At 44.1% G+C, this 24,897-nt stretch overlaps 1 protein-coding gene across 2 annotated transcripts in view; it reads left to right on the forward strand.

Annotated features, from left to right (window-relative positions):
- The window catches only part of SYN3 (synapsin III), a 178,098-nt gene extending 156,667 nt beyond the window's left edge, over positions 1-21,431 (forward strand). For both annotated transcript variants that reach the window (XM_065647022.1, XM_065647013.1), the window contains exons 8-13: positions 3,638-3,712; positions 7,054-7,156; positions 12,682-12,816; positions 17,875-17,959; positions 19,438-19,735; positions 21,299-21,431. In XM_065647022.1, the coding sequence (XP_065503094.1) occupies positions 3,638-3,712; positions 7,054-7,156; positions 12,682-12,816; positions 17,875-17,959; positions 19,438-19,735; positions 21,299-21,431 (829 nt within the window). The remainder of the gene's footprint in view (positions 1-3,637; positions 3,713-7,053; positions 7,157-12,681; positions 12,817-17,874; positions 17,960-19,437; positions 19,736-21,298) is intronic.
- Positions 21,432-24,897: the final 3,466 nt, after the last annotated feature.

The following is a 24,897-nucleotide window of genomic DNA, read 5'->3' on the forward strand; positions in this document are numbered from 1 at the left end:
AATAGCACAGTTGCCTAATATTACATTAACATCTCAGGGAGTCTGGCTCAAATTGGCCAAAGGAAGGAAGGTTTAAAATATCAATTAAAATTCCCTGTTCCTGCCAACCTACCCAGGCTTGGCTCCAGAGCCTGCTCCCAGCCTGCCTGTAAGTGAAACAAAGGCCCAGTTAGCCTGACCATATCCTCTTCCCATTTGTTATTCGTACTCACCACACACTCATCCAGACAGGGATCAGAAATAATACCAGATGATTGAGGAAAGAAAGCAGTCACACTAAGAGCTAATCCCACTTGGGAATATAGCTGCGCAAACAATTGTTTGCTAAAGGAAAAATATTTTCACATGAAAACAGCCATGAATGCAAAACACCTTAATGAGAAATGAAGCTTATTAGCAAAGAAAGCAAACAGCTAACTTGCTAACCCAGAAATCTGGCTTATATTGAGAGAGACATTTATGGACATGAGCTTGGGAGAAAGGTATAGTCAGTCCCATCAGGGGTGGTTCCTTCTGTCCCAGCATCAGACAGAATAAAAGGTTATTCCTATGGTATAAATAAGTCCCTACTATGTCCAAGGAGAGAGGTAAAAGCACCCAAAATATCAGAGCTCTCATTGGTCTCTCAAATAGAAGTCTCAAAATCATTAGTCATGCTAGCAAATCTCAGCCTTAAAGGCAATTGCAGCATCTGCAGTAGCGTCATACTAAACGAATTGCTTTGATCTGTGAGCCATGGAATCTACTCAGTATTTTTATACCTTCACCCACACTTATAGACTTTAAAAGCCCCCTTCCTTCTGAGAAAAGACTGTGTAGCGAAATTCTCCAGAATATGTTTACTTTGAACCAAGCATCTGCCAGAGGGAGGATGCTGAAGGGTGACTCATGCATTCCTCCCCGCCCCAGATGTTCCATGCACTTCCTTCCAGCCCATGACCCAAGGCTGGAGTTCAGTTTCCCATTGACTTCAGTGCAGTGACTCCAGATTTACACTACTAACAAACACCTACTTAGCCCATGCCTTGGGCCAGGCTCAAAACAGCAGATAAGCAGCACGTGATACATGCCTAAAATTCCACCAAATGTATTTGACTGTCATTGTAATACTGGTGAAGAGAAAACACAAACACAGCTCATGTGGCAGGGGAAACTGGGGCAGAAATTATGCTTCCACTCTCACCCCAACTGGGGGCAAATAGAGGGATCATTTCCAGATAGGACTCAAGAAATGTTCTTCACTTGGAATGAAGCCAACAGCTGCTGACTCTCAGGGGTGGGATATTCCTTGCCACCAGCTCTTAGTAAGGGGATAATATCCTTTCCTTTCTAGTTTCCTGAGCATGACTTCTGTTCTTGTCACCTCAAATGCAGTTCAATGTGCTCTTCAGGGGATACAACATCAACTGTGTCTAAACTAGAGCTACTTTTAGATTAAAATGGCCCAGCTTAGAGATGGTGAGTATAGGACGCCAATAGCCCATCATCTACTACTCTATCCACTTATCCTAAGCAATGCTGAAGGTGTCTTGGTCACAGATCTGCTTGATCAACAGATTCCTAAAAGCCTGGGGTCCTTTCCTTTAAGATACTGACTGTACACGGTTGTGGTCCCCTGATGTTTAGGATGACTGGAAGAACCTTGACTTCCAGTCCCTGAGAGAAACGAGGCTTGAGGCAAGGCAACCTTAGGGAAATATTTTTGTTTTCAATCTCCATTTCCACTTCACATTGAGTACAAAAAAGGAAAGAAACAAGAAGAAGAATTTGGAGGCACACTTGACACCTGAACTTCTTAGACATGCTTGGGAGTGATCTTGACAGAGGCTGTGGTGTAGGAATTTGGTGACTAGTTCAGAAGGCTTCAAATGAAACTTTTTCATTTAAAAATACGCAAGTTCCCTAACAGAAAAGTTAGGGATACAGCTGAGAGGAATGTTTTATATCTTATGCCCAATATTGGCTGGAGATGGGTAGGCATAAACAAGTCAAACTGATCAGCCCAACATCTAGAAAAGAGTTCTTTTGGAGCTTTCCCACATTTAATTTCTTTATAAAACTGGATAGCTGTGGTTTGGTCTTCCTGGGGATGACACAGATGCTTACATTTGGTATGCCAGGTACAATTTCTGAACACTGATATCTAATCATCTTGTCGCTAATCAGACTCCAGGAGTTCTCATCAGTACTAATGGGATTTTGGATGCCACCTGCCACTGCAGGGCAATTTTCTGAACCTAATATTAATAAAGAATGGCTCTTCCCATTGCAGAACTGGAAAGTGTAATCCTAAGAATTCCGTGACAAAAGAAAAGGAGAGGCTGAGGGTTGAACACTGACCTTACAGGCCATCAAAAGGCTCATAACAGTCAAAGCTTAAGGAGGAATCCATTCTTTTGCTTAGAGTGCAGGGAAGGAAGATTGATGTTAGATGAAGGGAACAAGGGACAAGAGTCGACCATATGGAAACACAGTTATTCAATGCAGTAATCTTGTTCCCTTGCCTCCCACCCCCCCTTTAAATATGGTTACAAAGACGATTTAAATTTCACAGCAGTTATACTTACCACTTTAGGAAAGAAATAGAAAAAAGACTCCAGTTTGTCCCTCACCAAAGTAAAGGGGAGCCTTAGGTAGGCAATTATAATGATCTAGGTTTATAGTCTAGCAAGACATCGGTATTACCACTGCTTCATGTAGTTTTGCAAGTTCAGAATCTCCTTTCCACATCACATTGAAAAGGTGAGAGAACTGGCAGCAAGGGTTCCCACAACCTTGTTGAAATGTTGGATCACATCTCATACTCCCGTTATAAATCTCTGCCTGAATCTTCTTCAGCATGGAGATGCTCCCTGGATGTACTCTGTCAGCTTGTTGACTTGTCCTAGCTTGGACACTTTGCCAGCGTTATCTGCACAGTGTTGTCACAGCAGGGTGTCCAAAGTCTGCCTTGTGCCTAAGGTCAAGAAAAGGAAAATTTTCACCCCTTGATGGATGATGGTGAAACCCAGGATTTGCCAGCAACAGTATCTGTGTGGTAAATTAACCATCAGTTGCAGCTAACGAGACTCCAACAACTTTGCAATTATAAATTCTCCAAGTCCAGACACAGTGAGCCATAGAGAGGTCAATGAAAAGCCAGTGAAAACATGGTATAATTATATAGTTTTTGACATCAGTACAATTGAAATCAAAGTTAGGGAGACCCAGAATGTCAGAGCTGACATTTGTGAAGCTGCTGAGAAAAATGTTTGCCTGGAGAGCTGCTCTGCCACAGACAGAGGATGCTACCCATTGCAGAACACAAGGGCGATTATTCCAGAGATCTTCTACAGGCATTTCAGCAATCCTGGGACTGATGTATAAAGAAAGAAAGTACTCAGAGAGCTTGGTGTGTGCTCAAGATTCCTTGGAGGTTTCCCTGTCTAACTCCTCATTCAGTTTTTCATGAGTCTAAACAACATATCCTGTATGGAGTGTTGTTCAGGAAGGCTTTGGAAAAGCTTCTGTGAGGAAGAGCCTCACCTCATCCCCTCCTGTACAAGCACTGACTCAAGAATGGGGACTACAGTATGAGGGAGGATGGGGCAGGAGTGTATTTTCACGTTCAGGTTATGTTTTTGGTTTGTTTTCCTAGGAGGACATCCATCTCTGGAAACTGGAAGGCAAACACAGGTTCTGCAATGCTAGAACAGATCGCAATGACAGAGAGGTAAGGAAGAGGGTTTAAAGACAGTATTAGCAATTCTTGGGTTAGAAGGGAGGAATTGTATTTCAGACTTTGGTTAATTGAGAGAACCGGTAAGTGAGGTCTCCCAGGAGGCTGGATAAAGGAGTTTAAAAGACTGGGTGTTTCCTTAAAAAATATTGATGGCACAAAGGCAAACTGTCCTATTTTGGAGAACAGACTGGAAGTACAGCTAGAGACCAACATTGCTAAATCATTAGATCTTTAGTGAATGTAGCCACAGGAAACAAGACCAGCATGCTAAGGTCAAGCACACGAGCACAAACATGTAGGGATAAAATCAGAAAGGTCATAGCACATAACGAGAAGTAACAAGAAGTTATTCTAAGTACATTACTAATGAGAGGCACACACAGAAAAGTGGTTTTGTTCTGCTCAACAGAGAGAAATTCTGTCAGCTGAAGTGTTGAAAGCACTTTTTTGCATTAGCCTCCCAAAAGTGGACACTGTTTTAGCCAAGGTCTTCTTGCAGCTGAACGGAGCAGAAGGAATTGCCTTACACATCTTGCAGACTAAAATCTGCAGATGGTACTTCCATATATTCAAATCACTGTGATATTTGCTAATGTTGGAACTGCACGACATTGTTGACTCATGGTAACTTAGGCTCTGCTGTATCTCCTAAACCCTATTCTGCAGAACTGCTATCAAGTCACTTGTTCTCCATCCTATTTAAGTAGATTATTCTTAGATTTATAGAATCTATAGATCATGTGTAGGCAACTCATGCCTAGTGAATCTGAGATTTTTTCAGATTATACCTCCAATTTGTCAGGATCATGATGAATTCTGACTCTGTCCAGGTTTAGGCACCACATTTGAGGAGAGATAGTAAGGAACTGGAGAGAGCCCAGAGGACAATAGAGGGAATGCTCAGAGAAAACATAATCAACCTATGAGAAAAGCATGCAACAATTGCTTTGGTAGTTTTCCACCTTTTCCAGTTGGCAGACCACTGATATTTTTCCACTAGAGTTGTTGACTCATGCATAATGAATCTACGCCTGCAGTGCAGAGGTTCACTTTCCTTCATTAGCTGTCACAGAGTTGGAAGAAGTTGTCCACAAGCTGAACATCACTTCATTCTGAAGATGAAAAATCTTAAAGAGCACAAGCTCTTCAAATACGTAAAAGGCTACTAACAGGACATTACTCACTCTTTGTATTACTAGCACAATACTGTAAGAAATATTTGGCTTAAATTATAGCAGAAAAGGTTTGTTTGAACATTTCGTATAATTCCTAACAGTAAGGATGCATGGCACAGAAATGGATTGCCTGGAGGAGATGGGCAATCTCTGTACTCTTTCAGACCAGATTAAAGAAATGTCTACTCCCTGGGGTACAAGAGTTGTGCAAGTGATCATCTAAGGTCCCTTCTGCACCTTCAGTTCTGTGCAAAAGGGAAGCCAAGCCAAGCCCCAAAGCAGATGCTGAAGGTGACTCTGCAAGATCTTGACAGGACTGTGGGAACTTGACCTTATCCTGGTTGTGTACAACACAGCTGAAGCTAGAGAGATGGAGGATAGACAGTCCCTCATTGCAGTGTTGTAGGACTAAAACTCAGATTCTTGCCACACTGCATTTTGAAGGTTCATTTTATAGATGTAGTACCACAATTCACCACTCTAGCCTAATCCAACCATAAATGCAACAAATCCCATGAGTCATCAGTTCATGCAACAAGGCACGAATGTGCTGAAATCCTCTGATGAGCAGGAGCAACCTGAAGTACCTACTGTACTGAACAGTAGCCCAAAGGATTGACACGTTCAGGTAATACTAGGCAAAAGGGCAGTAAATCCCCTGCAAATGCTACCCCTGATGCATATGCATAAATACACTCTTCTGTCCCATAGCACTGCTATTCCACCCCAGCAGCCCTGACACCTTGCAGTGCTCATCTAGGCCCAACACCACTGAAGATGTGAAGCTATTGGGATTGCTGGGAGGGACAATTCCCTGAGCCTGGCTGCGTGGCACCTAGACACATCCCTCGGGAAGAGAGGTGGTTTCCACGATGGTGGCCCTTGGTGTGGGGCCACAGCAGTGCATGAGGGACACCCACTGTGCCTCCTGCCTCGCTCACAGGGTCCACAGTTCTCCTCCTCCTTATGCTACTGACTCCTCCTCAAGTGTTGTCTTTGTCAGGGAGGCTGGGGTGAACGTGCTTGGCTTCCTCATTAGGGATAATAGAGCACCAGTAGTCATACAAGCCATGTTCTTGCTTCTTCCCACAGACATTGTGTTCACACAAGTTGATCATTATATTGTCAAACTACGGGGACCCTGTCTGGCTTCAAGGACTTAAACTTGTTCTTTGGCCAGAACAGCTCTTTTCCCAGTCCCTGTAGGGTCTTCAAAATGTCAGTGTTTTCATGAGACTGTGGCCTTCCCTCCCCTCTCCGCATTTTGTCATAGTCCTGCTTACAGATCTGCTGTTCTGAGATTATTATTTTTATTGAAATGGTCGGGACTGCGGCACAGCTGCACAGGAAATAAAACCAGGCCGCCTCATTCCCTCCTCATTTCCACAGTAGGGGGGATGCAGTCCCCCCATAATACACCTCTTGTCATTCTCTCTTCTCCCCTGACAGCAGGACAGCTAAGGGGCCACCAGCTCACATTCTCATCCTGGGATGGCCAGAGAAAAGGGCTGCAAGCCTGTAGCTCTCCCTCTGACAACACAGTGCCTGGTCCGTGTGATGGGACCGCCTGGCTAGGAGCAACGCCCAGGGGATAGAAAGGCAGCAGGAGACTGTAAAAGGATTAAATGGAAAGGGTAGATTGTAAAAAGCAGGAGCCGCTGGGTTACAGATCAAGGAGAGGATGGCTACTCCTTGCTCAGTTCTGCACTCACTTTCTGATCCTGTTCCAGCCCTAATGTGCAGGACATCTTATCAGGAGAAAGCTGCCTGCATAATGGAGGGCTTTCAGGCAAAGCCAATACAAATGCTAAGGGGCCAACACTACTGGGAAATTAAATGAGCTAAATATTTATAGCTTGGCTAAATGACAACCAGCCAGAGATCTGATGTAAATACCAAGGAGGGAAAGAAACATTTTAAAGTGGCTTTGAGGGCAGGGTTGTTTCAATCTCAAACGAAGACACACTTTAGGCAAGATTCTTCTTTTTGCTCCATCTGCTGTGCAAGAGAGGGAGGCAATGTGTATGAAATTGCCTTGTGACAAAAAAAGGGCTCCCGAATCTCTTTGTGCACCTATGGGCAGCAGGACAGGTAGCTGTATTTGGTGGACTACCTGATGACAGCTAATCCCAAGCCATGCTTCTGTGGTTTCTGTAGGTACAGACTCTGGGCGGACGCCTGCGCGGAAATGTTTGGAGGTCTTGACATCTGCGCCGTCAAAGCTGTCCACAGCAAAGATGGAAAAGACTATATCATTGAGGTGAGAGCACTGGGAACCTGAATGCTAGTCTCCTTTGGGAAGTGGATCCGCAAACACGCTCCCTCGGAGTTCACAAGTAGCAATGTGCTCACTTAACCCTGTGTGCTTGGTCCAGCAGTCACTGCTCCTCCGTGCCCACCTGTATCCTCCAAACTGTGGCCCACTGATATGCAAGAAACTGATTCAGAGTCCCAGGTAAACTGGCAGACATGCAGAAACGTGTCAGGGCTGAAGTGCCTTCATTTCTCAGTGTGTGACTGCCAGCTTCCCAGCTGATAAACTCCCACTGTGCAGAACCTGATGAGCATGGGACAGATGTGAAGCTGCCTTCTTATCGAGCACTTAACAGCCTACAAGTGTTGCTGGCAATATCCAAAGTTTGGTGTGTCTCAGCGCACCAGTGCCCCAGTACCATCCTTCCTAGGCTAAGCACTTGCAAAGCCAGCACATCTCTCACAGCTGCTAGCAGGGATAACAGCATCGTGAATAAACATGCTCATATTCAGTCCAACCTGAATTCAGGTGCCAGATGATGCTAGTATATTCATCATGTTAAACTCCCTCCATTACCCACACAGGGGTCCAGCAGGTGATTCAGTCCATTAAAAATCTCAATTTGTCTATGAATGTACCTGGTTTTCTCCTCCAATCACTTTAAAGGGAACCTCAGTCACGAAAATTCTAGCTGCATCTTATTTAGAAGAGTAAGATAAATGGTGAGAGTGTAGCAAAAAGGCCGATAAGTTGCAGGAACGATTTGTTTAAATAACAGGTGTATTTTCTAAAATATTTTGCCCGGAGACCGTTCACTACAACAACAGATCAGGAAGACAAAGCAGCACAAGGTTACTATGAGCAGTGTGGTCTACAGACTTGTGTTCAGAGCGGGACTGACTGTGGCTCTGAGAGCTGAAGTTCAACGTGCTCCTCACCAGGCTGGGAGGCAGATGTGGGAGTGGGGTAAATAGCACACTCAGGTCATCCTAACAGGGCAGAGAAGCGAAAGTTGGCCAGAAAATCAAAGTGGAAACTTAAGAGACACTCTGGGGGAGACAAAATTTGGCAAGTAAGCAAGTGCCTGTGTCGCTATGTGACTCAAGGAGGCACAGCATCTGACCTGCTGTAAACTCCCCTAGCACAGGCCAGTGAGGAAGATGAGCAGGGCCAGCCTGTGGCTTCATGCAGGGGTGCTGACACACTGGAAAGCTATGTGTGGGAGAGCGGTCCCACCCGCTGAGGGTTGGGATGCTGATGAGAACCACATGAGCCCTCCAGCGACTGCACATTCCTGCGTTATGTATCTGCTCTCCGGGGAGCAGTGACCTGTCAAAGGCCATGTGATATTAAGTGCGCTGCCAGCAACCAAGCGCTGCCGAGCCTCCGTCTTTCCTGAAGTGATGGGGCCAGGGCTGATGGGTCTGCTCCTGTGTGCAATTCATCAGCACCTAGAGGAGCATCCCCCAGAGCAGACGTCTCCCTCCTGTGCACTTTATCTCTGTGCACGTGTAGCTGAGAAAGGAAGAGCAAGAAAGCAGCCTTGCTCGAGACGACTGTAAGGACATTTGGACTGTGTCTATACATGGTCAGATGTGAGATGTGTTTTTCATATCCCTGCATCTATTCTTGCACATAAGCCTAGGTACGTGCACACATGGCTAATTCTGTCCTGGAGGATTATATGCCTCTATCTGGGTGTACCTCTGGGTTTTCACATCTGCCCTTGTGTGTGACTGACTGGATGAAAAGCACATCATCAGCATGCACACACAGAGAAATGCACGCTAATATTTCTTTCTCTGAGACCAAGGTAAAAAGCAATGGATCTAATATGACATAAATCAGAAGAAACACAGCAGCTTCAGATCGGTCATGCTGAATTATCCCAGTAAAGAACCTGACTGAGCAGGCCTGAGGTACCAACATCTAGCAGGCATTCAGATGCCAGGCTGATGGACATTGTTGGAAAGCAGTAGAGTAGCGCAATACAAAGAACAGAACAAAGTCAAACAGGCACTTTTTCTACTTTATGCAGATCTGAGGGAGATGCTGACAAGTAATTAATTGCCTCCAGCCTACTTCCTGGGGTACTTTTCTTGGTCTGAAACTGATCCTTTATTTTGCTTTTTTCTTTTGACAGTGGGAGAAAAAAAGTTGTTTGACAGTGCGACAGTTGTATTTTTCTTGGTGAGAAGGAACAGTGTGCTGTGACATTTTACAAGAAAGCATGTCTAAATGGGCTGAACAAATAAGGAATTTGCACAATGCAATTGCAGGCAGTAATTAATTTTCACAGTGCAAAGCAGTTCTCTAGGAAAGATTCGCAGAGGTAGCGATGGGCAGTTCTATGAACAGAGATTTATCCCAGTGCTTTGCTGCAAACGGAATCAGATTAAGACAGATGAGTTATCAACACAGCACAAGAGTAATCTTGCACCCATGGTATTTGCTCTTACTTGAACTTCACCTTCTTTTCCCATGGCAAACAGCAGAATCTGGTATGTTTCTGCCCTTCAAAGCACTAGCACACTTAAGCACCATTTTAATGGCTCATATTGAAAACTTTGAATAAATCAATAGATTTATTCAAAGTTCCATTCTATTAAAACAGCTGTGAATTTAATGGTAAACGCTGATACAACTTTTCCTCTGCTTTAAAAAACTTTGTCACTTTAAGGGAATGTTCAGCCTGAATAGTCAGTACTTGATCAGAAGTCCGGATCCTCAAAACAGTGCAAGTTCAGTACCATCTATTAGCAGCCAGATTCTCAAAAGAGCTTAGCAGATTGTATGGTTTAATAATGCTCCCCACACACACTTTTTTATTTGTAATCTAACCTTTTTCCATATCTCTGCTACACTGACAAATATGGAGCAGGTGGAGGGCAAGTAAAATGATCCACATGATTCATTCTTCCTCCTAGATCAGCTAAGCTCTACCTGCCACACATGTTACTAGATGTGCTCCTTGCTGCCCTGCGAGAAACTCTGCCCATCCCATCAGCACTGCCATATCATTTCTTTGATACATCTAATCATCTGCTTCCTTCCTTCCCTAAAAAACCACCTAACGCCCCACTCTTGCGCATCAGAGCATGGAATAACAAGTCCAGCCTTCAGGCCTCAGCATCAGATAGGCACCAGGGGAGGAGCAGGACGGGGTTTTCCTGAGTGTCTCCTCTGCCGGGCTGCTTTCCGCTCCCCCCTCGTACACCTTATCAAGCAACAGCAGCTGCATCAGGAGCAGCCGCTGACCTTGGGCAGCTACAAAGGCCGGGTCCATATGTGCCGACATCTTCTTGTCTTGCCCAGCTGTTCTGTGATCTCCCCAGGAAGGGACGAGTGCAATCTGTCTGTGATTCACGTATTCCTCTCAGCCATTTGATTTATTTCAGCATTAGCATTCATATCTGCCCAGTTCCAGAGCAATTTCCCTTTCCCAGAGGACAGGCAAGGTGACATCTCAGGCTTCTTTTCAGTTCAGTGGCAACCAACTGTGTTATTTTGCCCACAGAAACCACTGCCATTTTCAAAGGCCTTCCCTTATGCATGTGATTGTTCATTCCCATATTTGCAATCTCCCACAGCTCACGTTTCCATGCCAGACACGACACAGCAGGACAGCAGATACGCTCATCCCTGGTGCATCTCCACTAGTTCCGGTGGGACCTGCTCCAGGGTTCATTCCCCCTGGTGCCTTTGTTTTATAAAACGGCATCTTCCCCTTTCTCTCCAGCCACTGCTGCCACAGAAAGAGGGGAAAGCAGTCCTTTAAGACGGGGAAATGAGGGGTCTGGGGTGTTCTGACCAGAGCTGTACCCCAGTTACTCGCAAGGTGGGTCATGGAGTCAGGAGTTGGGTTTGGCTGGCCAGGCTGTTGACAGGGTAATGGCATCATCTAGTGGCCAGGCAGGTCCCTCGCACGGTGCGTCGCAAGGAGCTGGGACCTCTTCTCTCACACATAAAGCAGAACAGCCAAATGAAATGGGAATGTTTTTAAAGTCTGAGGGTGGAGGGGAAGGAAACCTGTGCAGGAGCCTGCTGGAGGACCCCCAGGAGTCCCTGGGTGAGGAGACACAGGCGGGAACTGGCCGTTCCCTGACACTGCTCGGAACATGTCCTTTCCCCACCTCATTTTTTAACAGGAGAAACAGCGAAGTGGACAGTGGAATGAAAAGCTACTCTGTGTGTTTAGTTGAGCACTGCCATCTAATTTTCTAACCTCATCCTTTCACCCCCTAGGTCAAGTAGGCCATGGATATAAACACCAACTCTTCACGCAAACCCCAGTTAAAGCTTCCCAGGCAGCTTCTCTAGTGTTCTTACAAGACGCCTATAGAAATAAATCCAAATTAATAGTTTTTCTACAAGAAAAGACTAGAAAACAAACTCAGTCACCTCACTGATTTTTCCTACGTTAAATCTAAAGAAATAGAGTGCAAAACTTTCCATTTCACTCCAAGAGTGGACTCCTGCAGCCTTGCCAGGGTGGAGTGTGCTTCTGATGGTTATCTGAGTATGAGTCAGGGCCCTTCTTGAGCAATGCAACCTTTAACTCTGCATTTTCAAGGTTTTTAATGCTTGGTTTAAAAATAAAAGCAAAATAAAACCAAGTCTTCCAGCCCTGATATTTTGGTACACTTATACTCCAGCTGAATCTTAACTTCATCACAGTGCAGTTCTTCCTGTGGGATTCAGCTAATGTTTGCAAAGCACTTGATTTATGATGAACTGTTGAACATGATGTTTAGGGCCGCTACACAGCTGAGGGTCTGCTATGCTTTCATTATTATTGTTGTTGCCAGACCATTTCTTACCTCAAAGTCCCTTTGATAGTTCTCCTTCCCCCATGTCTTGCTTCCCAGCTTTCCCCAGCACAGTTGTAGCACTTGCTTGGGAAGCACTTGTATCACAACAAAATCAAGAAGACACGCAGAGAATAAGTTTACTTTCCCGCACTGGGTGCTGTTGTTTTGGTGACATCCTATTCATTACACATCTGCAGTGTTTATTTCCCCTCTCAGGGTGCAGTACTTTGTCTTGATTAATCCCAAATGTTTCCTGGTTTCCTTCAATCCCTGTTGCTCTCATCTCCTCAGGCTTTGCTACATGTTGTTTCCTTCTCCTGTGGCCCTTTCCGCTGCAATGTCACCCCCAAATACTGTGTGACAATGCCAGAGAGACCTCATCCATCAGAGGTATCTCCTCAGGACACGTGAAGAAGTGAGTTTGTGTTTAGAAAGCCTCCAGCCACCAGAAGGCTTGGCTTGGCTTCCAAGTTGTGATGGGAAGGAAGATGGGGGAGTGGGTGGAAGTACAAGCCATTTCCAAAAAAAAAAAAAAACAAAACTAAGTGAAATCCCACACCTAGGAAAGTCAGGCATCTTTCAGCATGGAGAGGAGTGGTGACTAGAGATGTTGGCAAGAACGTGGAGAGACAGACCAGGTTGGTGTGAGAGGTGAGTTGAAAAAGCCATCTAGCACCAGGAAACCTCCTCACTAACTGTTGTTTTTCCTTCCTGTGGCAGGTGATGGACAGCTCAATGCCCCTGATTGGGGAGCATGTGGAAGAGGACAGACAGCTTATAGCCGACCTGGTTGTTTCCAAAATGACTCAGCTTGTCACCACTGCTGGATCTACGCCATCACCGCTGAGGCCTTGGGTACGAGCAAGTAGAGATCTTTGAGCCAAGCTGATTTACCAAACTCTGTCTCTTCCCTGTTGGTGTCAGGCAGCTGGACATCTCAGAGAGCTAAACAGTTCCATATGGGACTGTATTGGATAGATTGACTCCTGCTCTTCCAAAGAAGTCTCTCATAGACTTTTTGCAGGGAGTGCCCCCAGGAAACATCTCTCTCTCCCTTCCTCTCGTTCATATAATCTTGGCACCACAACGGTAGTGTGGGCCATGCATCTAGACATTCTGGCTTGCTAACTTAAATCTCATTTTGAATTCATATTGAAGACAGCCATTTTTAGAGGCACTTGTAATGCCCAACTTCCTCGCCATCTAGCACTATTCCTCAGGGTAGGTTTCATTCCAGTTTTTGCATCTCAGATGAAAATCTGTGCTTTACAGAAGAGGAAGTGGTAATTTCCATCAAGAGTTGTTCCATTCCTTACTGCAGCCTTTTTTCTTTGGAGATGACCTTCACCCCCTTCATCAGGAGGAGGCTTGACTAATGCTGAATTTGTATAAGAACCTGTCATTGTTTGCATTTAATCTGACCCCTTAGTGCTTCTCATGTACACTCATTTTTGAGTATCAAATGCATCTAATTTTAGTGCCACATTTCCCAGTGGCAGCTTTGTGTAAATGAAACACACCAGAACATATTTTGTGTGTCCAGGTGTATGCACTACACCTCTTTCAGTGTCTAGCAGGGATCCAAGCACAAAGGTTTGAGGACAACAAATCCGTACAAAAGAAAGGACAGGAGAGTAAACAGACTGAGGGATAATACTGACAGTAACACACTGGAACAGTTTCCATTTCTACTTGGGACAAAAAATGCGAGAAAGCACTTTATGGCTCTCTGAAAGCGCTTTATGGCTCTCTGTCATATGACAGCCCACTCCTGCCAAACCAGGTCCCCAGCATGAAGGGTAGTCAGGGTAACTCCAAACCAAGTTTTAGCTAGAGCAAGGGCGTAAACATTTAATAGACACTAAAAAGTCTTTGAGGTGGGAAAAATGATACAGAAGTGATAGGATTTACTTTGGCCAAAGTGGATCGACAACTGCCATCTGAAATAGCCAAGATACAGGGCGTATAAACTAAGAGCAAAGGGGAAGCCAACAGAAACTGAGAACATGGACAGATGCATCTGTTGTCTATGTCTGTAATATACTGGTACAGGATTGGATTGGATTACAACAGACCTAAAATAGGGCCCAAATAAGAACAAAACAAACAGTCTTGAAGGGATAGGATGTCAAATAGAAGAGTTAAATGAGAGAAGTGTCTTCATCGAGAATACAATCTACAAATATCTATACACAAAGTCAAGAAAATTAAAGTCACAAACATGTTAACTAGAGTTTTTTACTGTAGAGAAAGATCTTGGTACAACAAACATTGCAAAACCACACAAGCTACAATTACTGACATAGTGCTGTTATGCGTAGTTACAAATGTGCAGAGAGAAGCAATTACATGTGAGGCTGGTGAGATGCAGAACTAAAACTACAGGTGAAGATGTGACAGACAAAGAAAAATAAAAATTTTGAATAGAAGGACAGCAGTACTGAATAACGAGAAATATGAATCCTTGGATATCACATGGGTATGCATACAATATCTATACATATTATTGGAGCTTTCTATATTAGTCTCTGGATAAGAAAAACCAATAAATCATGAAACTGAGTGCGTGGCATTCACAGAGGTGGAAGAAGCAACAAGTCATAATAACGTGAGACTACAGCTATCAAGAAGCAAGTCTAATAGCACAGTGGGACAGCAAGTCAGAGAGAGTTGCCCATCTCTCTAGATGTCTGCTTCCTGGAATTGCAAATTTCAAGTGCAATAGGAAAAAAACACCTTGACCTAATCTTAAGAAACATTCAGGTACAAATTCAGAAAGTGAATATATACTATTAGGTTTGACGTCAAAGGGACAGATGTGATATCAAAAAGCAAGAGTATGACACAAACAGTTAGAAAAGATGCTTTTAACAAAATAAGAAAATTAATCAACTCCCTATCATTAAAAGTAAAGCTATATGGACATTATTTGAGAGAGCATTGTTTTCCAGAATGCATATATAAATTTCCAATGTGCTTCTGAACCATGAATGCAAGAAATAAACTTCTAGAGTTAAGTGGTAAAGTGATAGAGGGTATTCAAGACATGCAGAAAAAAAAAGTCTTCCAAATTTGGAAATTTGACATTTAAGAAGACCTTTACGCACCATCATGCAAGTAATAAAAGGAAATGTAAAAAGGATAGAAATTGATTTTGAGGAACAGAGAAAGGGAAAAATGAAACAAATTATTGGAGTTAATCGGAAGATGGAACCCTACCAAAAAATTGGTGGGCTCTATGGATCATCCAAAGTTAAGGGAGAAAAGGAAGACAACAGGGACAGTATTGTGACTCTAGTAAATTTAATTGCTGAAAAGTGGGGAATTTTTAAAACTAGGAATAATTCTTCCTGGTAAGAAAGACAACAGTGAGAGCAAAAACAGTGATTAAATCAGTGACAACTGATATTTTTTAAAAATTATTAAGCCCCCAGACCCAGGTGGCTACATCCAATGAACTGAATTTAGGAAGTGACTAGGTTGCCAAGAAAAAATGTGCAATTTCATTAAAAACAGTTTTTGCTCTAGAGGATTGGTGTACAACAAATAAAAAATATGTGTTTAAAAAATTGTAAGAGTCACGAACCTTACGAATTATCTCAGACAATAATTTAAACAATAATACAGAAGACTAATAAACCAACAGAACTATGGCTTAAGATCATCCACCACATTTTTTTTTTGCAAAGAAAAATGTCCCATTAATTTCCTTTTGATTCTTTTCCCATCATTTATTTGAGAATTCTTTCATAACGTGGTAGATAACAAGCAATCAGTCAAAATAATGTAGTTAGACTGCCAAAAAGCCTCAGGTAAGGTAACAGACAAGTACTATTACAGAAAGCAAGCAGGGAGGGGCTAAAAGGCAAAATTTCACTGTGGCATAGAAGCTGGCCTCAGACTAAGTCATGGATATGAGAGATTTTAATTCTTGCAAACAGTTAGCAAGAGGGATACATAAAGAATGCTAAGACTGGCCATGTTGGTAATTGTGGTGGTTGAGCCCAGGACAGGATGAGATGTCAACAACAACCTTTTTTTTCATGGCTACATGAAACCTGGTTTCATGGTTACAGCTGCGGTTCCCTCCTCACCTCCCTGCCCCACTTCTATCCCTACCCGTCATTGTTTCCTTCCAAAGGCAGAAGACCTTGTGCTGGCCCTCACCCCTTCATCTCTGAGCCTCAAAATCCCATTTTGCCTTCATCTCTGAGATGACCTTGGTTGGCTGTAGGCAAAGGCTGTAGAGGTGAACATGAGATCTGATGCCCTTCCTTTGGTTGATCTGATCAGGATGTCTCACAGCATTAGGACTATAAATTTCCACCAACACCAAGGCTTGGTTTAGTGTTCCAAGCTATTGTAGGACTAGAAGCCATGAATGGAAAATTCTCAGGTTTTCCTCTCCATCCATTTGGCAAGTCTCAGATAAATAGTGTAAAAGATGGGCTGACAACCTCATTGCATTTATGTTAGTGAATTGAAACTCATTTCAATGCTTCCAACTATGAAACATTTCTTCTGATTTCCAGAATCGCTTAGCTCATTCTCCTGACCTTCCAGGAGCCTTGAAGACCTTTTTATCATTGTGTTCTCCATGTAAACAATCCAGCACGTACCAGCCTATCTGTCTCCAGCTTCCCCTGCTTTCATAAACAATTTTGTGCAATAGGCTTACTCAGACTTTCGTTAACCTTGGACCGGCCCTTTGTGCAACAGTTCTGTGTTACTTAATCTGTTTATTAAAATATCTGTCAAAAAGAGTAAACAGTGAGAGAGAAGAAAGTGCAGATGGCACCGACTTATTTGTGTTAGTCAGGAGCTGGGATGGCAGGGAAGAACATCTGACAGAGCTATGTATGTGAAGTCACCACAACAGCAAATTAAACTTGGTATGGAAGACTGAAAGGTAAGCTAAGCTGAGGGCAAAGAGAGGGAGAACGTAAACAATCTGTAGACTTTGCAAGTGGCACTAGCCGTGCCCCTTGAGAAAGACATCATCACTTAGGGGCTGATGAAAACTATTGTTTGGCCTATGGCTGTGTTGACAAGGGAGAAACGGGAAATCAGGATGCAGGAGAAATGCACTGGTGATACATACAGAAAACCCAGATACTGCTGCATCTGGAATAATGTGAGCAGAGCTGCCTCTGGCATCTGCAGAAGGAATCACAAAGCTGGGAAAGAGAGGTGGGTGACAAAAATAATTAGGGGCCTCGTAACATTCCCACAAAGGGACCGAGGGGATTCAGTCTCTTGGCTTTAGAAAGGAGGTACATGAGAGAGAGGGTAGTAAAGGTTTGCAAAATAATGAATGGCCTAGCAAGAGTATGTTGTGAGGTCTATTCTCAAAACTCAAAACAAAGCAATGGAGTTAAGAAATGGGAAAAGCAGTGAGGCTGAGAGCTGAGCAAGACTCAAAGGGTCAGGGTGTAAATATCAAAACAAAATACCTGGAAGTCTTGCAAAGATTTTGTGGAGCAGAAGTAAGCTTCATGTTTCAGGGTTTACACTGGCCCTTGCTTATTAGCAATCAAGAGGAAACCCCTTAGGGTGAAGAGATGATTACTCCATAGATGTTTCCATGGTTCATCCCTCCTTCCTTTGGAACATCTGGTGCTGGCAACTGTCCAAAATGGAAGATCGGACTAGGAGACCCCCTCGGGCCTGATACATTTGGTAATTCCCAATTGTCTAAAAAACACTCTAAACTGTAACTTCATTGTTATTCCCTGTGAGCAAACAACTTCCGTGCTCTTTATTACTCAGCTCTGCGTTTTGGTCCCTAGAGATTTTACCAAGCAGATGCTCTGTGTGTGTGTGTATTTAAGGAACACTTCATGTGTTCCTGTATTACCTCAAGGCTTCTCTTTGGGGACTCTGTATTAACTGGAATGGCTTTTCTTCCTCTAGCCTCCACAAGTTCAGCCTGCATCAGTGAAACCTCAGACTGGACCTCAGCTTGGACAACTGTCCCAACCACGGCCTCCTCCCCAAGGTATAGTTCTTCAGGCCCCATGATGGTGTGGACTGAAACATATCAGTTTGCCTTCTAAATAAAAGCTCTATCGGGATAAATGTTTCACTCATTGTTCCAATTCACTGACGAGCAGGCAGCAAATTCCGTGTGCTGCTAAAGCAGCTGCTGTCAACATTCCGCAGCAGCTCAGAAAGTGGGGTGAAACTTTGACACAGATCCAGTTGACACTGCTGGTAGGACTTGGCTCAGCAAAGCAAGACCACTTGAGCTAGCATTGGAGCAGGATTCTGGGCACAGAGCATATTTGTGTTCAGGCAAAGCTGTACTGGCTGCAAGTGCTAAGATGTGATGGGAAGATGCTGGTGCTGTCAGGCTTGGAACAGATACCAACGTGGTGATGCCAGGATCCTTGATGCATCTGTCCAGGTGTTCCCCTGTCAGCAAGAGCACACTCCCAGCTCCTCCTAGCAGCAGAAGCAGATTTGACTTTTGTGGTTGGTCAGAACAACAGATTGGCTTTACTGTCCTGATTTACATTGAGGTGACCAAGCACAGGGCTGCCCTGCGGGCACCCAGGCCACACCAACCACTCAGTTCACATAACCAATTAGACTCTCCTTCTTTCTTTGTCCTTTCTTTTCTCCACCCCAATCTTCTACCGAGTTAACACCCACCACTAATGCCTTTTCCTCATCAGTCACAGCTTTGCTGTATCCAAAATTTGGTATTTCTGATACCAAAGGCATCTTGGTATTATACAGTACTACTGATATGATGACCTAGGAATTGTTTGCCTCGCAAGATACTACTCACTCATCTGTCTCCAGTACTCCCCTTCAATTCTTTGTGAAGTTTTTTCTCACATAATTCGCCCTCAACCACCTATGAAATCCAGCCAGCCCTCAGAAGGCTATCTGTAACTTTTTGTCAGCTTCTCACACTGTTATCTGTCATGTCCAGCAATTTCCCATGTCACATCCAATTGTTTTCCACATCCTCTTCAGTTCTGAGAGTCTGCTACCAATACAGCTGAAGCCACCTGCTGACAGTGCTGGAACAGATGTCTGGATAGCAATAGGGTGCATAGTCTGACATCAACCTGCTGGGCCCATGAAGGGACTGCTGACCCAAACCAGCAGATTCAGCTTTCATTTCCTGCAGAGAGCTTTTTCTCCGGTGATTTTTCCCTCTCAACGCAGGAAGTGCTTGCCAAGGATAAGATATATTAGTTACATGGAAGAGTACAGCACATTGAAGTGCTCTGGGGAGAGCATCAGAGCTTCTTCAGTGCTGAAGGAGGTAGAGGAATGGACGACCCTAGAGACACGGGCATGACACCACTGCTACGCCTATAAAAGGTTTTCCTTTATCCTTCTGCATGAAGTTACTCTGAACAGTCTCTCCCCTTAGCAAAACCCATTCTTCCACACAGATGCTACTTGTTTGCTGTCCACCACATGCACTTCCTTATGCTTATGCCTATGCGTCCCTTCCAGGTGGGCCACGCCAGCCTCAGGGATCTCAGCCTCCACGGACAAACGCGCCTCCGCAGCAGCGGCTCTCTCCTCAAGGACAGCAGCCCCAGAGTCCCCAGTCCACTTCACCTCAGCAGCAAAGGTCACCTGGATCTCCACAGCAAGTCCGATCAGCAACTGGGTCCTCTCCAGTCCAGGCTTCCAAGGCAGGCGTGTTCCCTCCACAGCAGCCTAGACCTCCTGCTCAAGGCCGGGCTCCCAGCCAGCCAAGCCCCACTGAAACGTCCAAGCAGCAAGCCACCCCACACCCACACCTGAAGTAGGTGCTGTGTTAAACCACTAATATCTGCCCATATTAGAATAAGGCTGTCAAAAAAGAGTACCCTGAGCTGGCACGAAGAACATATGACCTGTTTTCAGGTAGTAGTCACCAGGGACAAAGGCCTTGGCAGCTCTGAGTGACTTCAGAGGTTTATATGCCTGGGCATAACAAGCGACCATTGAACTGTTGTCAGGAAGAATAAGTTGTGCTTGACATCTCTAGAATTACGCATCCTTCCTCTTGTTCATGTGCTTACTGTTAATTGGATGCTCTACCCCAGCCATATCAACACAGCGACCGCCTTCCCAGCAGTGTCTATGCTCCTTCCAGGCTGTAATCAGCACACTAGTGGCCAGAAAGCTCAATAAGAGTCATTCCCTCACTATTCCCTGAACGCAGGAACCACACAAGGTTCTTTACCGGACAATTTTTTGCCACTGGTAGTAAAAAGGGGTGGGGGGTGTGCAAGTGGCATTGCTCGTCCATACGAAATGCCAGATCGTGACTGTGTGTTTGAGCGCTCTTCTGGAGCAGAGCACACCACTGAACTATTGTGGATCTTTGGTAGCATGGATCTTTGGTAGCAGCCTTTCCTACCATCCTTCATGGACCATATCTGGCTGGTACCATGGCAGGAAAGACTGGTAAAAAAAAAATGTTTGGTGGTGTTGACACCAAAGAGAAGAAATTTTTAAAAAAGTTGATATGAGCAAATTGGTATGAACAGACCAGAACAAAATACAGGCTAGGAATGAGAAGACAATCTCTAGACAGCAGAGGAGTCATGTTCTGGGACAGGCTTTCAGTGATGATGTCTACATTAGAAAGGCAAACCAAGAGCAGTGGACTTAAGGATCAAAATGTTGGTGCTAAGGGTGCACTTGCCACACTACACATATTCCAGGCACTTTAATTTGGAGCCTGGCCTTGTGCTGAATGCCTATTACTGTCTGGAAGAAACAACTCAGTGACAAAGCATAGTAGTGGACAATATTGGGAGATCTACTTGAAAACCACAGTCCTGATCTGAACTTGTACACTAGCAGATACACACCCAACAGCTGCAGTGTGGCCAACCAAAAGACCTGCATAACACAACTGGTAGTGCAGACATGCCAGGGAGGGCAGGCAGCAGCACACATTGCAGGGGACACAGCTACCAACCTGCCAAACCTCTGACTCTCACATTTGAAAGGACATGACTGCCATTCATGGTATAGCCAATGAGACAGGTGACCCTCAGTATAAATCCATTCTTCTGTATTAGTAGTAAAATTACTTAACTGTTCCTCACAACAGTAGCACCAAATGGCAACGGTAAGCTTTTAATCAGATGTTTTCATAAACACATACTAGTCTGGACTATGATCAATATGAGTCGCCTGCCCACGCCACATCCTCTCCCCTCCTCTCCTTCATGGATGTCTTAGAATATGGAGATTCTCTTTGCTTACGTCTCCTCTTAGCCTTGAATTTGTCTGTGTGATGGGGCACAAAGCATCAGTAACCAGCTTTGAGCTACCACCTTCTGCTGAGTCTGAACTCTGTTTTCCATTTCAGCAAATCGCAGTCCCTGACAAACACCTTCAGCATATCTGAATCATCTCAGCGGGGAAATGCCAATGAAGATGAAGCAAAAGCTGAGACCATCCGCAACCTGAGGAAATCATTTGCTAGCCTGTTTTCCGATTAACAGCCCTGCAGCTGGATCTGCTTTTCTCAGCCCTCGCTCTTCATATCAGCATACCTGATGTCATTTTGGAATATACTCAGTGGTACCCAGCCATTTACAACTAACACCTGGGTAAAGGGAATTTAGAAAACTATAGTTGTTTTAATACAAAGAAAATATTCTACTAACGGTCTGAAAAGTGACTGTGTAAAAGTGGCACTATTTCATTGCGGTTTTTGCATAATCAGAATCACGTATGTTCAAATGACTGAGCTATAAAGCAAATTTTACTCTTGCTAACCCCTGTGGAGTCAACACAGTTACAACAGTGCAAACTAGATTTTATTTTGATCTGTATATAGTCAATACAATCACTAACTTCCAATTACTGAATCTTCGTTGAGGTCAAGCCAAGAAAGAAAAAATATAGGCTTATTTCGGAAACAGATGTGCAAAGACAGAGTCAATAAGTGTTCATTGACTGATAAAGTAAGCATGCTGGAGCATGGAAACACAGTGAACTGTGGAACTTCGTGATACCGACTTTATAAAACATAAAGTCACTTTTCAGAGCAGAACTACATTCAAGTTAAATACAGTACCAGGCATCAGTAAGCACCAAAGACCACATGAGGAGGTCATCCAGATAGACTGCTGGTTTGTTCCAGATCACTTTGCTCATGGCAGACAAAACACCTCTGATTCATGCCCTGCATTTATGTCCTCTGCATGTGATTCCTGAGTTCTGAGAGAAAAAGGTCATGTTCTAACCCGGTAGCCTCAGCTCAAAAATAACCTGAGAAATGGGTCTTACACACACAAAAAAACCCCAATTTATTCGCCTGCCCCTGCAAACACCGGAGTTCACATTCACAGTTCACACAAATTCCAGACAAAACCCAGCTAAACTCCAAGCACTTTGGCGACTTGGTCACATCTGGCTAAGTATGTCTCCCAGGAACATGCTTAATTAATAGCAGAGCTGATGAAGTGCACATACTTGTGTGCTGAGTGTTCCATAATACCGAACGGCCAGAGAGGTGGAGTGAAATTCTGTCTCCCTCCTTGAACTCCCCTTGACTTCCCTGGGGCGAGTGCAAAATGAATGCAAGGTGACAAACCTGCAATAGAACAGGAAAACTCTCCCTTACAAATAAGATGAGCTTGGGTCCATCCAGAGACACCAAGCCATGGGAGGGCATGTATGGGATTCCCCCCAAGCAGGTAATGATCAGTCTTAGTCCTCCCCGACCACCCCCAAGAACGATTCTTCCAGAGAAGACAGAGATGGATCTTTGCCAGGTGTGCTTTTCCTCTAAACCTGCAACACAGAATAAAGCTGTATATGAGCACGAGTACTACCCTGTTTCCCTGAAAATAAGACGTACCTCAAAAATAAGCCCTAGGATGACTTTTCAGGATTTTTGAGGATGCTTGAAATATAACCCCTACTCCAAAAATAAGCCCTAGTTACAGTTCATTAAGAAAAGTCAATTTAAATAGTGTCCAGGCAGCTATACATGTAAGAAAGTAAGCATCTTTTGGAGCAAAAATTAATATAAGACCCTGTCTTATTTGGGGGGAAACAGGGTAGAACAGGGACGAGGCAAAAAAAACCAGGAATGGCACAAGCTACATTTGCAATTGAAAAAAAAAAAAAAACCAAACACCACCTTGGGTAAATCAATGTATCTATGGCTATTTCTACCAGCAGAGAACCTACCCCTTGCACCATGTTAGCTCCATTTATAGCACACCTAATGCAAGTGCCAGTCCCCATCCCGCCTCCAAACTTTTCTTCAAGTTCTGTGAAGCACTTCAGTCACAAACGGTGCATCCAGCTTCAAGGGCAGACTTTTGGCTTTGTGTTCCCCTTAGCAACTTCACACTGATGACACTTATGAATGCCATGGGGGGCAGGGAGGTCAGTAATTTGAAAACATTTGAGCCAACGGCACAGATCTTTGCTGTCACTTAAAACAGAGAGATCCCCAAAGCAGCAAAAGCAACAGCAGCGTTTGCCATCTCGGAATCTTATGAGTCACTGGTGGGAATAATGCCAAATAAGCAATTCCTTCTGGCATAGCACCTGTAATGAGCATCTAAATCCAATGCAGTCATCTGGACCTTGTATGACCTACCCCTGAGCAGGCCTTTACACGTATAATGCCTTTTGTGACCTGTGCAGTCTCAGGTAAGTCACAGCATAGCTTTTCCAGGTTGGAAGGCTCTCCGGAGACTCATCTGGATTGATGATTTATATCTCAAATTCAATATTATAAAACTAACCTATTCCCTGATTTTTTTTTTTCAGTTCTATGTTGTCCTTCCAGGTTTGCTAAACAGTTTACAATATAGCATCATAAATACATGTCATTGTCTGAGGAAAAAAAAAAAAAAAAAAAAGACCCTGCTGTTTTGCAGTCTCCAGGAGCAATAAGAGTGACAAATGGCCTTGAGCAAGCTCTGTCCCACTGGCAAGAACAATAGCGGATTAACAGGCTCCACTATATGGAGAGGAGGTAATACAACCCTGGTGGGAGAGGATTTCCTTCTATAACACTTCCCTCACTATGGTTTATGCCTTTCCCTGCTAAATGGTCACCAGAGATGCAAAGACAAAAATAATAGTTTACTGCCAAAATCCTCAATTGCTCTATCCCCTGCACCTTTTTACGTCTCTCTTATCAACACAACCCATACAAAAAAAAAGTAACTAGTGACTAGTGTGGCATGGCCCTATAAATCAGCCCCAGTTCATCACTGAAACCACAACAGTTGCGTCATTTGCTGATGCTGCATTTGAACACAGCAGGGCTGTCCCTCCAAGGGACCGCTGTAACGGGATAGCACTGTTGACTCGACACCCAGCAGTGACTCAGATCTCTTCATCTGCCTGCAGCTCCCAGCTGTCACCTTTCAAGGGACAAGAAAACAGAACAGCATCTTCCCCGCTAGCTCCAGCTTGCAAAAACAAGTAAAAGCAACAGGCACTTTCTGCTTAACTTCATTACTCCTATAGTTCCTGAAAAGCATCTTCGGTTCTGTCCACAGAGGTGCTTTAATGAAAACACTGAGTCGATTTCCTAAGTTAAAAGGATGAAACTCTATACCGTGTCCTATGAATGTTCCAACAGTACACTTCAATCAACAGCTATGATGCTGTGGCTAGCAGGAGAGTCACAAGTGCATCATTGTATATTCAGGTTATCACCTTTGAGGCAGGGTTTCTATTCCAAAATCCCTGCAGTCTAACAAAGCAAGATAGAGAGGAAATACAAGTAGTAAGCGATAGGACAAGGGGAAATGGCCTCAAATTGCAGCAGGGGAGGTTTAAACTGGATATTAGGAAAAAAATTCTTCATGGAAAGGGTTGTCAGGTTGAACAGGCTGCCCAAGGAAGTGGTGGAGTCACCATCCCTGGAGGTGTTTAAAACGCGTTTAGATGAGGTTCTTAGGGACATGGTTTAGTGCTAGAGTTAGGTTA

This window comes from Caloenas nicobarica, chromosome 1 (assembly GCF_036013445.1).
Source record: "Caloenas nicobarica isolate bCalNic1 chromosome 1, bCalNic1.hap1, whole genome shotgun sequence".
Taxonomy (NCBI): Eukaryota; Metazoa; Chordata; class Aves; order Columbiformes; family Columbidae; genus Caloenas; species Caloenas nicobarica.